The following is a 16,277-nucleotide window of genomic DNA, read 5'->3' on the forward strand; positions in this document are numbered from 1 at the left end:
GAAAGACTTCAGAAACACATGTTCATGGCATTCCCCGGGTTGTTCAGACCTCTTGTGTTAGATATGGAATATTATATTCCAGAAGGTCAGCGAGGCTGGGCCTGGTCGGTACTGTGATGGGAGAGCACCGCAGGAAACCAGGCTGCTGCTGTAACTGGTTCACATGGACCAGTAGGTGGCGCTCTTCCCCTGGACCAGAATTTCTAAACCCACGTTCCAGTATTTTATACTGACCATGGACACTGTGCTGTAAGACGTGCGGTCCTTTGGGTAAGATGTTAAATTGGTATTGTGTATAAGAAGTCATTAAAGATCCCAATACAATATTACTTAACCTAGGGGCTGTTAACCCTGGTGTCCTTGCTAGATTCCTCTCAAGGCTTAAACAATATGAATTTCCTTTAATACCTCCCTAATTCAGTCAGAAAAGCAATTTCTCACTCCTCCGCCTGACTACCTGTGGGGTAGCTGGCCTCCTTATCCAGGCCTTGTATTGGTTGAAATTCTCAACCAATATGTGAATGTGCTTGGGGATGACAAATGCACATAAAATCACACCCAGTGAATTTAACAAGTGCTCTCAATTTCATTTTTCTGCTTGAGTCAGAAGAAGAATCAAAAGGAAACTTGGGTTGATGTACTAAAGCCCAGGGGAACCCAGTTCTGGTCCTGGAGACTCACACATCTGCTGGTTTTTGTTTCAGCCCAGCTCCCAGTTACACAATCAAACCCTTAATTGACTCGAGAATAGAATTAATAGGAATAAATTTAGCTTCCAGCTCCTACACCTGCTGCAGATTGAAGTTTTAACTATCGCACTTCATCAGTAAAGTAAAATGCCCAACTTTTGAGAAGAAGACAAAAACTTGCACATATTCCAATCAAGCAACTGAATTGCTCAATTCAAGCTTCAGTTAGAGGTCATTAAGCTCGAGTGGAATGAAAACCTGGAACACCGGACACGCTGGGATGAGAACCATTCAGCTGGGATGAAAACCAGGGCGTGCAGATCCAGGATTGGGAGCCCCTGCTGCATCAGATACCAGACTGTCTCACCTCCCTGGCAGCTCTCTCCCCAGCCTGCACCGCCCCCTCCATGTAGCCGCTCCACTCGGTGGCCGTCTCCGTGCCCGCGAAGAACAGCTTGCCCACAGGCTCCCTCAGAACCCTGCGGGACAAACAGACTGTCTGCCACCGGACAGGAGACTCCCGAACCAGGGCAGCCACGACAACACCGACCACCCACCAGGTTTAGTGTTATAACATCCCATTGGGAGTTTTTGATTTGGGAAGCAATTTCAAGGGATGGATGTGTGTAACTCTTACATGCTCTGGAGAAGTGTGTGTAACTCTTACAGTTTTTCCTGCTCCTGTCTGGATTCGATTACGGTCGCTCGGAGACTATGAGCCCGCACTACACCATTGCCTAGTAACGCAGGCCCGCTAACTGTCCACTCCGGCAGAGTTTTAACTGTCCAGATATCATAGGGGGTGATGTCACTTCAGTCACTGGCTCAGCTCAGTGTCATAGCTGACATGGTGCGTCTGGGTCTTGAAGCGCTACTGAAGGAACTGTCAGAAAAACTACATTTTTGCACCAAGCATCAACCACAAGGAAGGTTATCTGTGTCAACAGACTGAAGCAGACATGTTAATGATCAAGGGAGGCAAAAATGCCACACCCACGAACTTCAATATGGCCCAGCATCACAGAGCCTCTTGCTTTAGATCACATGCAGTACGGTTCCCCATGAAACAATCCTCTCTTTCTCGGTGTATCCAGTAGCGAATGTACTGTACAGAGTGTGTAATCCAGTCAGAATGAACAGTGAAACATAAGGAACAGGTGGAAACAAATCCTTTAATGAAATGGTTGGTGTGGATCCTTAGATCAATTAGCCTAACTACCTAACAACCAAACAGGCTGAATGGCCTCCTCTCATCTGTAAGCTTCCTTAGTATAAACTGTCTGCTGTAAAAATAAAAAAATACTTTTTTTTGATAAAATGGCAACCAAACTTGTACACAATATTCAGGTCTTAACAGTGCATTATGAAATTGTAGCCTAAAAAGCAACTGTTACCTCAGCACAAATTCTGCCATTCATGACTTTAAATACAAGACTAAATGTGTAAAGAACTATGTGGTGCCAGCTCATCCGTCCATTTTCTAACCTATGTCTTATAACTCAGGGTGGCTAGGGAACTGAAGCCTGTCCCAGCAAGCAATGCGTGAATTTCAATGTAGAATTTAGCTATAATACTTTAATGAAATTAGCATTTTACCATAAGATCCTTAAAGAGTACCCATTACATGCTGTACTGTAGATTAAATGTTATGAAAAGCATCTCAAAAGATACCAGCCCTCAGATAATGTAAATCCAGGTGCGAGGATATAAACAGCCATAGTTCTGCTCTTTGGGGAGTCACTTACTTGCCGAACTGAGTAAGGATTCCCGGAGGGAAGTAGGCTGTGTAGCAGCCGCCCGAATATTCCTCTTCAGCCCAGTTCTTCTCCTCGTAATGCACTGGCTGAGGAACAGGCAGGGTGGACGGAGAAAGATTCAGAGATTAATAAAGAGGGGGGCAATGCACTCTTTGCATTCATGGCAAAGACACAGAACTAAAAGAATGACTAACCACAGCCACTAAAGTTAATAAAAGTCTTCAAAACTTTCAACCCCCTAAAACCAATTTGTGGAGAAATAGCTTTAGAGTTAGTTTTTAGACTTACAACCCCCCTGAGTATAAAAACAGGCCTTGGTGGTCCTAGCATTTCCCTCTACTCAAAAACTCACAGATTCCAGTTTATGTTTTTATACGGAAGACCTCTGCATTTGTTTTTGGAAACAGTCATCAATAACGTTCACGGTCATGTGGGATGACAAGCACCAAGTTTTGCTTACAGCTAATTTTTGAATGGCTAAGGAAAGGAGTTCATGAAAAGTTCAAAGCAGCAGATTGTCAAAACACATTAATAAATGGGATGGTTATAAAGTTAGTTGGTCTGCTAGAACAGCTGTGTATTAAAACTATGCACAAGGGAGCAATGTCCTGTGGCATACAGTACACGTAAATGTAACCAGAGCAGTGGCCAGCACGCACAGGACTACACTTGTAGACACTAACAGCCTTGCTGTTCACGTGGTTTTATACACACTGTGCTTCCTCTGGTGGACACCGATGATGCTGGCGCCCTTGGGTGTGTACGGTCGCTGTCCATGGGTACATGCATTCCATGTTCATGCAACCACATCCACTCACTGCTCCACAGCACATGGTTTTCACAAGACAGCTGGCTGAGAGCGCAAGCTGACTTGTCCACCTTCCCAGCAGAAAAGCTCTTGCTGTAGACCAGTAATCAGGAACACTTACATGCAGCGCTTCTTCACTGCCAAGGACTTTGGCGTATATCTCACAGATCTTCTTCTTCCTAAAAGAACAGACCAGATTAAAAGTATTTCCTCTCTATATATACAGTATATATCTATATACTTCATTCTTCTGACAACAACAATGAATAGTCTCCATAACAAAAATGTTGTGGAGCAAAGCCATTCGTTATAATGAGATTCTTCCAAAGAACAGAAATGTGCTTCTCCAGATGAGGCCTGCAAACTGGGGTAACTGATTTGTTTCATTCGGACAACACGTAACTTGGATAGACGATCCCTTAAGGGTGTTGTAATGAAGCTTTTTTCAGAGATTTGGAAATTTCTTTCTTTCCAAGAAAGCTGCTGACAGGATGCTGTAACCTGGCACTACAGGTAATATTCTTTTGGGTGGAAATTATATTAAGACAAAGGTCATTTGGTTGTTTTTTTACCTTTCTTCTTTAGTCAATCCTGCTAGCCTCCTGGCCTTTCGAGCAAGGATGAAACTAAAAAAAAACCCATAGAAGATATATAATTAAATCATCTGGATAATTTTCAAAAATATACAGTAATTGTAACAGTAAAGACATGCTTTACTAATATGCTACCTTATTTGTGCTGCATGAATTACTAATATGCTGCATTATTTATAACTAGAAAAATGTCAATGTCTGATATTGTAATTTATCCATAAATACAGGAGATTCTTCATTAAAAAACAAGACAGCAAAGAGCCCTCTGTAATCAAATTTGTATTTCTTGTGACTTCATGAGCACTAACATTCCAAAATGCTTCCCACCACGAGTCACATGATCAAGCTGATTTCCTGTCCGACTGTCCATCGCTAGTGGCTATAAATTTCTCTACCCCATGATAGCAGGCGAGGTCCCGTCAGGTTTGGTGTCATCTAGTGTCAAACCAATAGGAGCCTCTTCTTCTTCAATGACCATACTGCCACAGTATCCTGGAACACATGAACCCAGGTGGTTTGGGAGAATGATAATGCAGATGCTGAATATTTCAGGGCATGAGCACAAAAATCTAAGTACTTTTGACTAATAGGACTTCACACTGCTGTTTAGAATAACAGACCTTCACAATTTACTTTAGTTTCACCATTATGGTGTTATTTGTGCAGCTTTGTGTTTTACTGCTCTTCTCTGTATTTTTACTACAGCAGAGTAAATATTCCAATATGATCAGCACCATTAGGTTATGGTTCTAATTATTAAGCTTTTCAAATTCAAATTCAAAGGGCTTCACTGGCCAACATGAATGAAGAATTACAGCGTTAAAGCACTCAAATTCAGCATGACCTATTGAAACAAGCTGTGACTGCAGCTCTGTTGAGTTTCCTCCCCCTCCCCCAGTAGGATACCCGGCAGGTTTTCTGAATCTGGCAGCTGTGGGAATTCTGGGATTAGAAGATTGTTTGTCTCGCTGTGTGAGCGATGCTTCAGAGGCAATAATCGGTATCAGAATACAGCCAGAATCCGGATCATGAAATACTTTACAAATCAAGCTTCCGACTATTGTCATTATAATATCAATATAATCACTATAGCAACAATGTTTCGAGCTTCCTTTTGCACTCAAAGTCTCTCTTCCCCTGCAGAACCTCATACTGCAGGACTAGTATTTCAGGAATTGCCAGTGCTTGCAGACAGACTCACCCTTCTTCCTCCAGAAGTTCTCGCTGTAGTACACCATGCACTTGATGACCGAGCCGGTGGGCACACGGTGGATGAGCTGGTTTCTCAAAGGCGGCAGAGGTGGGTTGAAGTGCATCTTTAGATTCAGCCCTGGCGCTGTGGCAATGATGGCGTATTTGGCCTGTGAATGGAAGAGGGGCGACGTTTTCAATGTCCTCTTAAAAGAGACCTCCTCGCGTTACAACCGTTTCCTTATTCTGCGTAGTCGTCTTTTCTTAGTAAAGGGAGCAGCTTTGGCACAGCAGTGAGACAACTGGGCCGAAACACACAGAGGCGCAGATGCCTCCACCACAGCCGCTGAGCCTCAAACACAGCCCGATGGAGAGAGCAACTCGAGACTTAGAAGGCTTGTGTTTCTAACCTGGAGTGTGACTGTGATGCGTGGAACACCAGTCACTTCCATCACTAGAGCTAGGCTCAGTAAAAGTGTGATTAACATTACAGCTAAGCTTGAGGTTTGTTTTTTCAGCAGGTGGGTAACTTATAATACTTAGAATAGTGATCAAAATCTTCTAAGCGAGAACAAAGAATCCCCCCCACAGGGACTTATGTGTTCAAGTTTATTCTGTCACACTAAGACAAAAGGGCTCCTTTAAGTCACATGTTTGCACTGTCTGCTGTTTGCACTGTCTGTCTAGACTGTTCAATTAGGGTGCCGAATAATTTATTTGACGGCATGCAGCTTAATTGTGCCAGTGTTTTTTACGCTGGAAACTATGAGGTGTCAACAGAGTACTGCTTTCTGAATCTGTGGCGCAGTGAGATTTACAATGACAAGGGAAAAGAGTCAAGTTGTTCGACCTCATCCTGCCCCACAACTTACAGAGCTGCAGAGAGGTGGGCACTGTTCAGTCTCATCCCACAGGTCTTAGGTTGTTGATTATTTAAAAAGAGCCAGAATTGCCTGAGCTCACAGACTGGAGGAGGGACCCTGCCTTTCTGAAGACCTTTCAGGGCCTGAGAAGCCTGAGAAGAATCGTCTTTAAATCCTGAGAGAGAAGCGCTGATTTTTTTTTTTCAGCGGTGTGACTTCTATGTTGTCCGGGCGCGCGGCTGGACTGAAACAGGATCTTGCAGATCCCACAGCCCCCCGCTCCTCACCTCGTATCTCTCCTGGCCCAAGGTCTCCACCACCACCCCGTCGCCGGACTGGTCGATGAGGCACACCGCCCTCTCCAGCTGCACGCGGTCCCCAAGCCAGTCCTTCAGCCGGTCGCTGATCTGCTGCGAGCCGCCCTTGAACTTCCGCTCCTGCCACGGAAAAAAGGGGCTGTTATTTCACCAAAAACAGGATCCCCGCTGACCCCAGGCACAGTCTCCAGAGCAGCCCTGAACCCCAGCTGCACTCGCTGCCCGCTGGGGTGCCGGCTCCTCTGCGCAGTGTGACACTCCGGTCAAGGGCCACGGAAAAGCGTGCTTTTATTTCCCCAAACAGTATCCAGAATTCAAGTTAAAGGCAGGGTAGTTTCAGGTTCGTTTGCTTGGGCAAGTGTGTTCATGCTGCTTTGTAATAAGGGGGAACCGTACCACCCTCCTCTCATTCAAGACCATGGTGTTGAGTTAAATCTCTACTTTGCTTATTTGGTGCATTCTTCAATTTGAGACCAAAAGATCTGGATGTTTTAAAATATCTCACATCTACCCAAACAAACTGAATGTATTGTAGGTGCCAGCTGAACATGAATCTGAGTTATACTTTCCGAGGCGAAAAGCACCTTAGAAGGTGAAAAACCCACGTTTGGTGCTGAAATGAAGCCAGAGCTATAAAACTATTTGACACCAAAACAATTCTAAGGACATCCAGCACAGTGTTTTGGCCTTTTAAATAACTTTTTCCTTCAACATAATTAGCTCTGTTAACAACAACTATTAGCCAGACACCATAAATTGCTAAAATAACATTGTCAGGTCCTAATGGAGTGCACAAAGAGGCCTAGGTTTCCTTGGCAACCAGATAAGATCAACACCACTGTGCAGCTGAACAAAATAATTCATCACTGTTAGAAACGGACGTTGGTATGCAATATGAAAAGGTAAGCAAATTATTTTGAATAAGGCATTTATAACATGTAAAATACACAAGGTTTTCTACAGCCAGAATGACTGATACTGTAAATATGTATCTTTTCTTTGCAAATGTGATCTTTTTTCTGTTGCTCCCAATGTTATCTCTCATCTGACTTGTAGAGTCTGTCATGAAGTGTTTGTGCTAGACTCTTTTGTTAACACAAACAGAAGATCCAGTTTCATGTACCAGTAATGTCTGTCTGAAGTCACACTTCTGTGTCTGGAAAGCTACTGTAATCCAATAAAACGCTATTCTAATTTTAATCACAGGGTTGCCTTTTGAGAGTTGAACTTGAACTTGAACTTTATTGCCATATGTTATGCATGGTACCGTGGTAAACTTCTGTGATATTTTTGCTGTTCATAAGTAATTCACTATGTATATACACTACTTCTCCATTCTTCAGCCTGATTTCACTCTGTTTTATGACACTTTACTGCGGATTATCACAATTTGCCACAGTAAACTGATCTAAAGTAGGCTGGTGAATTGTGGATACAGCTTATGCTCACTGAGAGTATTATTCTACATTCTGAAAAACATACTGTATATGTGGTTAGACAGAAATGGTTTGCATCCCAGAGAGGTAGATAACTCTCTCAAGTATTTCACGTGGAGCTCTGATAAGTGGTTTCTTGCATGTAAAACCAGTTTCTAAACAGTCGCTTAAAATTATCTAACATATGCTGAGCTCTGGCAGCTCCATCTGGGGTTTGAACTGCAGAAAATGACTCAGAACTCGTAACAAAAACACTCTAATTATAAAAATCTGTCCCAATTTGCTCCGTGCTCATGCACATTTGAATTGCAGATAATGGCTTAAGACTTAACATAAAAAACTGTTCAAAGCAGGCCTTTGTATTTTTATTCAAAACCAACAAAGACAGCATGTGATGGGTTACATCACAGGTAAAGGTGGAACTTCTTGCAATGCTTTTTCTACAGCTGTTCTGAGAGCCAATGTACTAGCTACTGTTTTCAGACACTGTATAATTCCTAACCAGTGTTCCGAATTTGAAAGCACTCAGAATCAGAAAAGCCGTGACACTCTTTTCTTCAAGAATAAATCCTGTGAATGACAGTGTTTGAACTGGAAGATGCTACCTCAATTGGATGGTGCCGGAATAAAAGGCAGAACTCCCTCAGCAGGTCAGGAAAAAAAGGACAGAAAGCAATTTGAAAGAAGACAATCCTGAACAAGAGCTGTCAACGTGATTCAGGCTGCAACTGACGGTTTTATTAGCGTTTTGTTTTGAAGTGGAGAATCTTTCACCCCCCACCCCACCGATGAAAGTTTTGAACCCCCCTTCACCCTTTCACCCTCTTTGTCTCTTGCGCTCAACTCCTGCTCACCTGCCCCCCATTGGTGGTGGAGAATATCCTCATCGTGCCCCCGCACTGCTTGACGTACCACAGGAACCACAGGGCCGAGACCTCGTGCGGCTCCGAGGTGACGTTCACGTTCACGAAGAGGTTGGCGAACTGCCGGGCGACGCTGGGGCGAGACAGGAAAGGAGATGGTTTACTGGATGTTCGCTCCATCCCTTAGCTCCTCCGCCACTGCTCGCCGACACACAGGTCTCGCCTTTCTCTGACAGGCCCGAAAACCAGACACCACCTTCATCCAGAACTACCCAGCAAACGGCACTCCGGAGTTTTATTTTGGGAAAGAAAATGACTCTCTCTTGAATTTTTGTAACTAGGAACTCAGGCAGAGGTTCCCAGTCGCACACCTGATGGGTCCCTGAATAATAATAGGTGTGGTTTGATCTCTTCAATTGTTTTAAGTTGCTTAAACATGTAAAAGATTGCCTTTTCACTACTGCATTTAAGTCATTTAAAATCTCCAACCCTTGTGAGGAAAACAAACTTGCAAAGGTTCCAGCCAAGTGCCCTGTTGGCTCAATTCAGGATTCATTTAGGTAAAGACCTCAGCCGTAATGAAAGCCAGAAGGTGTGGGGGTTCCCAAAATAAGGAGTGGGAACCCCAGATCCAGGACGTTGTCGTGTTGATACCATGTGTCTGAGTTTTTATGTTGAGCTCAACATTTAATTTGCATTGACTTTCAGAGGAAAAAGTGCAAATGCATATTACTACCCCTATTTAAAACCACAGCTTTGAGAAAAATAGTACAGTGTGGAGCAATGACACAGGAAACATGTGTCTACAGGCACGATCTTTACACACTAGAGGGAGCTATGTCAGCTTGTGTTTGTAGGAGGACACAGTACACAGCTGCACGAACCTGTTCAGTGTCCAATGACGTTATACAGTACATGAGATTATCATTGACCATTGTCCCATTTGTTATTTAAAGTGCAGAAGGCTAATTTGACTTACTGTACATATTGTCTTTTGGCTAAGGGGGCCATCATTTGAAGTGAAGGGAAAAGAATGCACGACTTAGATTAGCATTCGTTATGAAGAATGAGTTATTCACTGTCTATTATTTTTGCAAGTCCTTTTTTGACAACCAAGTTATTCTTTTCTGATTATTACTGAGAATGTAATGTGACATTTTGTTCAGATTAACAGGGATTGCCCCGGGAAGAGGTTGTAGTTTCAGGGTTGAATAAGTGAGTACTACCGTGTCCAGCACAGCTTGTCAAAGAGTTCCTTCATGGTCATTTTATCCCACTCTTCAGCATGGGGCGCCCTCCAGGGTGCTTCCCGTGGAATCTAGATGCAAAAAACCTGCTGTGAGAATACCAGGCAGCCCCATAACCCTTAGTACCACCAAGCACGTACGCTGTGCATGATCTCACGAAACAGGATGACTTACAGTACTGCTGGCTTTGGGCTCTGCAGTATATGTGGGCTTAGTATAGGAAATATGCAAAAAACAATCCAGAACCTATGACATACTCCCTATGATTACTCCCTGTCCTAAAGGCACTTTCCAAGCGTTACAACAGGGTGTATCCCCTTTCGCTGGATTTAAGAGAGAGACTGTTTTGACAACTTCAGCATCATGGTTGCTGTTAGTCAGCCCCAAAAAAAGATGTATCCCAAGAATGTCCTAAAGCTCATCTGGTACCCATTAAATGGCCACTGAAATGTAGTGATTTACATTTTGTTGTCTGTACATCCCAGAGCAACGTGAGAGTTTCATACCTCCTGTCCCATTTTATCCATCGTCCTCCAGAGGTTGTTGTAATCCATCAGGGCGAGGGGGTTCCACATGGGGGGGAAGGGCCCCTTGAAAGGATAGGATTTGCCCTAAAAAAGAAAGAAAAGGCCCCTAAGCACAACTCCCCTTACGGCTGTTGTCCTTTTGGCTTTAGCCCACACAGATAGAAGCACAGATTCCTGCTGTTAGCAGAAAGGCACCACAACCCAGAACAATCCTCTTTGTCTGCACCCTTATGGAAAGCTCCTCCTTCTTGTGATTTTGGGCAGTGTTTTTGCAGTTTTCCTTTGGTTGTGGATTTACTGCGTACTGTGTATATCATGCATTTCTTGTGCTAACAGGGACTGAAAGGCAACCCGGCAATGTCATCAAGTTCTCTTGTGGCAAGGTTCAAGACACAATTCAGAAGGACAACATAAAAGGAGTAATAATTCCTTACACTTATATAGCGCTTTTCTGGACACTCCACTCAAAGCACTTTACAGGTAATGGGGACTCCCCTCCACCACCACCAGTGTGCAGCATCCACCTGGATGGATGATGCGACGGCAGCCAGTACCACCAAATACCACCAGTACACTCACCACATACAAGCTATCAGTGGTGAGGAGAACAGAGTGATTAAGCCAGTTTATACTGTAGATGGGGACTATTAGGAGGCCATGATTGGTAAGGACCAATGGGAGATTTGGCCAGGACACCGGGATTATACTACTACTCTTTTCGAGAAACGCCACACAAAGAGTCAAGACCTCGGTTTAAGGTCTCATCCGAAGGATGGCACTTATTTACAGTTTAGTCTCCCCATCAGTATACTGGGGCATTAGGACCCACACAGACCGCAGGGTGAGCACCCCCTGCTGACCCCACTAACACCTCTTCCAGCAGCAACCTTACTTTTTCCCAGCCAGGTACTGAAAATCCTCGCACGTCTTAAGCTTCAGTGGGCTGCCAGTGGTGAGTTGTGAGTTGCGGGCTGATATGGCTGCTGGCAAAAACTCGTGCCCTAAGTGGGAATCAAACCCAGATCTCTGAGAGCCAAGAGGCGTGTACCAACCCATCACACCAACACCCCACTCGTGATCGAAGTGAGTAGAATGAGATCCAAGCCTTGCAGTGTTTACTGGCTAGTTATCCCCTTAGAAAAGCAGGCAGACAGCACAGCTGATGAAGACAATATTCCTTTACTTTATCAGATAGCTCTCTAAGGTTTTACAAGGCATTAGCATGACTTCATGATGAGGCATCTATTCCCTCTGCTCATTCTTCAAAAACCTTTTTTTTTAGAATTTACATACAATGTTGCTTTACACAGTGAAGTTTGTGTAAAAATTGGTCCTGGGCCAAAATTCCTCACATTTTTTTGTGTGTGCGTAACTGTGTAGTGAGCACAGAGTGAGAGCCTTAAAGGACAAGTATTGTGGGTTTTTGAAAGAAATTATCTTCTCTTGTGCTGGAGCAACTCTGTAATTTTCGGCTGTCTTCTTGCCTCTCAACTAAATTACCCATCAGGATGCTGGCTCTGACAGATCAGTTCCCACTGATGGAGCCTTGCAGTGTGCTCCTCGGAAAGGGCTTGGGGCGTTGGAGGGGACGTTCGGCGAGAGTGCCAAACAGCAGCACAGCAGCCGGCTCAAATGTGGTCTGACTGAGAGCTGGCAAGCGCTGAGAGCATTTCAGTGCATTACGAGTTCTAGCACCTCCGGCGTGTGCAGCAGGCCTTTCAGGTTGAGGAAGATGTCAGTGTCCCGTGTGAGGATCCTGCTCCATTCATGTGCACATCAGCTGAAATGTCAAGTATTAACAAACCTCCCAGTAAGCTCACAACCATTATCAAGCAGATATGAAGGCTTTTGAATGCTAGTAGCAAGTACATAGTATAGTTGTAAGCAGAATATAAGCAGGGATCTTGTTTTTTTTTGCACCTAGATTTTACTCCTGTTTTCTCCATATTCTTCTTCATCCCAATCTCCCTGGTTTTTATAATCACTCACTCCCATTGCTAGGGGTTTTGTGAAACAGTTATTTGGAAATGAAGGACAAATAGGTCATTCAGTGGCTCCTAGAACAGCAGCACCTGCATGGTGCCGATAGGAATGGAGTGACTGATAAGCATGGGCACAGGGTTAGGAAACAGCTCCCTAAAACAGCACAGCTGCAAATAAATGTCTTGATCTCTCAGTACGACTGCCATTGGCAATGGATTACACTTAACGTTAACTGCACATGTGAAGTAATCACAACTCTGCCCTCAGTGGCTGTTCGATAAAACCTGTTTTAGCTCCTTCACCAATAAAAGCAACGCCTTGGACTTTGACTTTGTCCAAGGCCATCATTAACATCTGAAATCCAGAGGGTAAAGGTGATCAAATAATAGTGCCTCTGTGTAAAGGTGTGCAATATGCCCTATCAGGCAATAATTTTAATACAGCACATGCTAGGAAACACTTTTTTCTTTCAAGCAGAACAGATAAAAACTGCAAGGTTGCACCTTCTGCAAGGTTTACTGTCTACAGTAAAATAGCTATCTGTTACATAATAATTATACATACTATTATACAATACATATCTCTCTCTCTTTCCTAGCGTTAATCCCACATCAGCAGGGTCCACTTGTCGGCACGCCAGTTTCCATTTGGTTGTTTGAACCAAATCTTTGAGCTGACATTGCCATTAACTGCAACCGAGAAATACTCCAACCAGCACATCACTCCACCTGCAATCAGAGTGGGAGGAGGAGAACAAAGTAATGTAGCCAATTCTTAGAGGGGGATTATTAGGAGCCATGGGAAATTTGCCCAGGATGCCAGGGTTACACCCCTACTCTTTTCGAGAAACATCCTGGGACTTTTAATGACCACAGAGAGTCAGGAACTCGGTTTTACATCTCATCCGAAGGACGGCACTTATTTACAGTATAGTGTCCCCGTCACTATACTGGGGCATTAGGACCCACATGGACCGCAGGGTGAGCACCCCCTGCTGGCCCCACTAACACCTCTTCCAGCAGCAACCTTAGTTTTCCCAGGAGGTCTCCCATCCACGTACTGACCAGGCTCACACCTGCTTAGCTTCAGGGGGTTGCCAGTTGTGAGTTGCAGGGTGATATGGCTGCTAGCTTCAATACATACTCTACATATATGGTATACTATATACAATATAATATATGGATATATAACTATATACAGCACGAAAATGACTCTCCATACTGTGTGGACATGATAGAGAAGTGGAGTTAATTTAAATTCATTCAAATAAATGTGCTTTCCAACAAAACAAATGCTAGTACTGTAACTATTTTCTAAGTTGACTTCAGCAATAAAGATGCTTGGCTTAAGAACGCATTACAGGGGGATCTTAAAGCATAATCCTCTTTAAACTCCGGGTACTCATGGCCTAAGGCACGCTGCCATCAAAACAGTACAATTAACAAAGAATTACAGGTGAAGAAGCTCAAACACCTTGTGTACTAAGGTATCAAAGATTCCGAAAAGACATACAAATTGATCTAAATCACTGGAGCTCAAGGTCCCATGCATACAGAAATTGCACTGTTTTTCACGATACTGTGAAGGGTTGCACATAACCCTGACCTCACACCCTGGCAGACTGAATTAAATTAAACTTTCTGAACAGTATCATGGTATAAGAATTTGTTAATTTGTATACCATATCATGGTATAATTTGTTGTTCTGTTGGTTGGTACTTCCAAAAAGCATGCTGCTAAGTCAGTTTGCTGATGGCACCTTGCGTTTGGGTATATTAAAAAAATTGCAAAGTGGCTATCTGCATTAACACCATGACACCATGTGGTGAAAATACGAATTCTTTTATGATAGTCATACTGAACTCAGTGGTGTGACTAAACTCCTGGTAAGTCTAGTAATCCAAAGAGCTACTGTATCTGACATGTGTGATTTAATAATGGAAGTAAAAATGGAAGAAATAAAGCCTGAGTAAAACTTCTGGTCCACCTGCAACTCACAAACTGTAAATCTTGCGCCTAATGATATTATACCTTCAAATGTCTCAAAAAAGAAACATAAATTGGTGATCATTTTAAGGGTTAGGACTGTTTTAGAACTGCAAGATAAAACTGTGTTGAATACCAATGACTTAGCACAATGTGAACAGAAGAACAGAACATCTCTGTCCTGAATAATACTACCCTGTTAATATTTTACCCTGGAATATAGATCACCTGAAATTCCATGAGAAGCTGGCAAACCGCATTATAAAAGTTAATTTATAACTGATCCTGTGTATGTAGGCATCTATCATACTCAATATTTGATCAGGCTTTTCCACAGAGCCTAGTTTCACAATGTGACATTTTATTTTATTAGCATAAAGTTTAAGATGTAAAAATGTCAATAGAACAGACTGATAAAAATGAAAAGTGACTCTTTATTTGTTGCATGCTTTATGTTCAATCAGTTGTATGCAACTTCATATGAGTGTCACAACAACTAGCCTAAGTACAAACCGCTGCTAATCAGATGGCAAACACGTTATGCAACCCGTGGTACATATGAAACAGGTAAGGTTTATTCAGTTGGAGTGGTACCAATTGATTTAACTATTACTGTACCAATTGATTTAATTGATCAATTGATCCAAGAATCTAATTGATCCAAGTATCTCATCCAGGGTATTGGCTTCAAAACCATGACTGGGTAACCTGTTCCATACAACCATAACCATTTGCATAGAAAAGTGTCTCCTGTTGTCAGTTTTAAATGCACTTCCATGTAGTTATCACTTGTGCCCCCTGGTTCGTGTTTCATTATTCATTCTAAAGTCCACTGCGTTTATTTGGCAATGCCTCCTAGTTTACTAACTATACCAGAATCTAGAGTAAGTTAAAAGTATAACATAGAAAGGGCAGTGGTCCTAGCACACATTCCTGCGGTACTCCACTAAATACATCACCCAAAACTGTGCATTTACTCTTTATCTGCACTTTTTGTTTACAGCCCTTAGACATCCATAGAAAGAGTATGAATGAGATTGTAATATTACAAAACACAGAGTTCAGTGATACACTTTAATTTGTGTAATTTAATACACTTGATTTTAGTGTATTAAAAAGTTGAATTCTTGGTAAAAGTAGGGTGAATCTTAATGGATCCATTCCTGGAATGCAAAACTATCCAATTGTGGCAATCCAGATTCTGAGTCATCTAAAAACAATTAATATCCACTTTTAAAACACTGAAGACAACACAAGTTTCCCTAGAAAAGGGTACTTGATTGTCTAAACTGTGCATCCATGCACAGCTGAACAAGCCACCGAATGAGAAAAAAGGCTTCAGCCACATGACTGTTGCTCTAGGAAACACTATCTGTTCATCTTACTCAACTCTGTACGTGCAGGGACAAGCAAAGGACAGCAAATTCTTGCGTAAATGTACAGATAACTGAGGTTGTATAAAAGAGCCATTAAACTTTAAACTGTCATATAATATATTTTGCAGCTGTCAGGAATAGCAGTGAAGGCTAGCCCGATAGGATTTATGCTGAATCCTTAATAACACTGATTCACTCAATAGTAACTTCATATAGCTACTACAGTAATAAAAAAGGCATACTGCACTGAGACAGAAAGCCCCAATAAATTGCTGAATAATGGGCCTCTTCTGTAGAAAGCCATGTAATATGCTAAACACAGCAGGTACAAACCATTGAGAAAGTTTATATCTGTAAGGTCAATTTCCAGCAATCCATGATTCATAGCAAATGCTGAACACGACACAAAATAGATAATGTAATGTATTCATTATAGTAACAATATATTATGAAATACAGTAGAAAGTGATAAACCTAAAACAGAAATGATAAGCAAGTCCACAATGCATTTACTCTGAAAAATAAGGCACACTTTAAAACATTTCAAACTACAGAATGGAACATTGTTAAGCCATTCATGTACTGTAAGTGCTAACTTCCTAAAATGTACGTAGCAGTGAGCAGTGCTCAGCATTCAAGAC

The 16,277-nt window shown here is 42.6% G+C and overlaps 1 protein-coding gene across 1 annotated transcript in view; it reads right to left on the reverse strand.

Annotated features, from left to right (window-relative positions):
* maoa (monoamine oxidase a) overlaps positions 1-16,277 on the reverse strand; it is a 51,215-nt gene that overhangs the window by 5,331 nt on the left and 29,607 nt on the right. Inside the window, exons 4-13 of the mRNA XM_088914838.1 lie at positions 10,271-10,375; positions 9,744-9,835; positions 8,509-8,650; positions 6,189-6,338; positions 5,049-5,208; positions 4,243-4,339; positions 3,827-3,880; positions 3,376-3,433; positions 2,435-2,532; positions 1,057-1,168 (exon numbers count right to left, since the gene is read on the reverse strand). Coding sequence (XP_088770964.1) covers positions 1,057-1,168; positions 2,435-2,532; positions 3,376-3,433; positions 3,827-3,880; positions 4,243-4,339; positions 5,049-5,208; positions 6,189-6,338; positions 8,509-8,650; positions 9,744-9,835; positions 10,271-10,375 — 1,068 coding nt within the window. The remainder of the gene's footprint in view (positions 1-1,056; positions 1,169-2,434; positions 2,533-3,375; positions 3,434-3,826; positions 3,881-4,242; positions 4,340-5,048; positions 5,209-6,188; positions 6,339-8,508; positions 8,651-9,743; positions 9,836-10,270; positions 10,376-16,277) is intronic.

This window comes from Atractosteus spatula, chromosome 4 (genome assembly GCF_055471065.1).
Source record: "Atractosteus spatula isolate fAtrSpa1 chromosome 4, fAtrSpa1.hap1, whole genome shotgun sequence".
NCBI lineage: Eukaryota > Metazoa > Chordata > Actinopteri > Semionotiformes > Lepisosteidae > Atractosteus > Atractosteus spatula.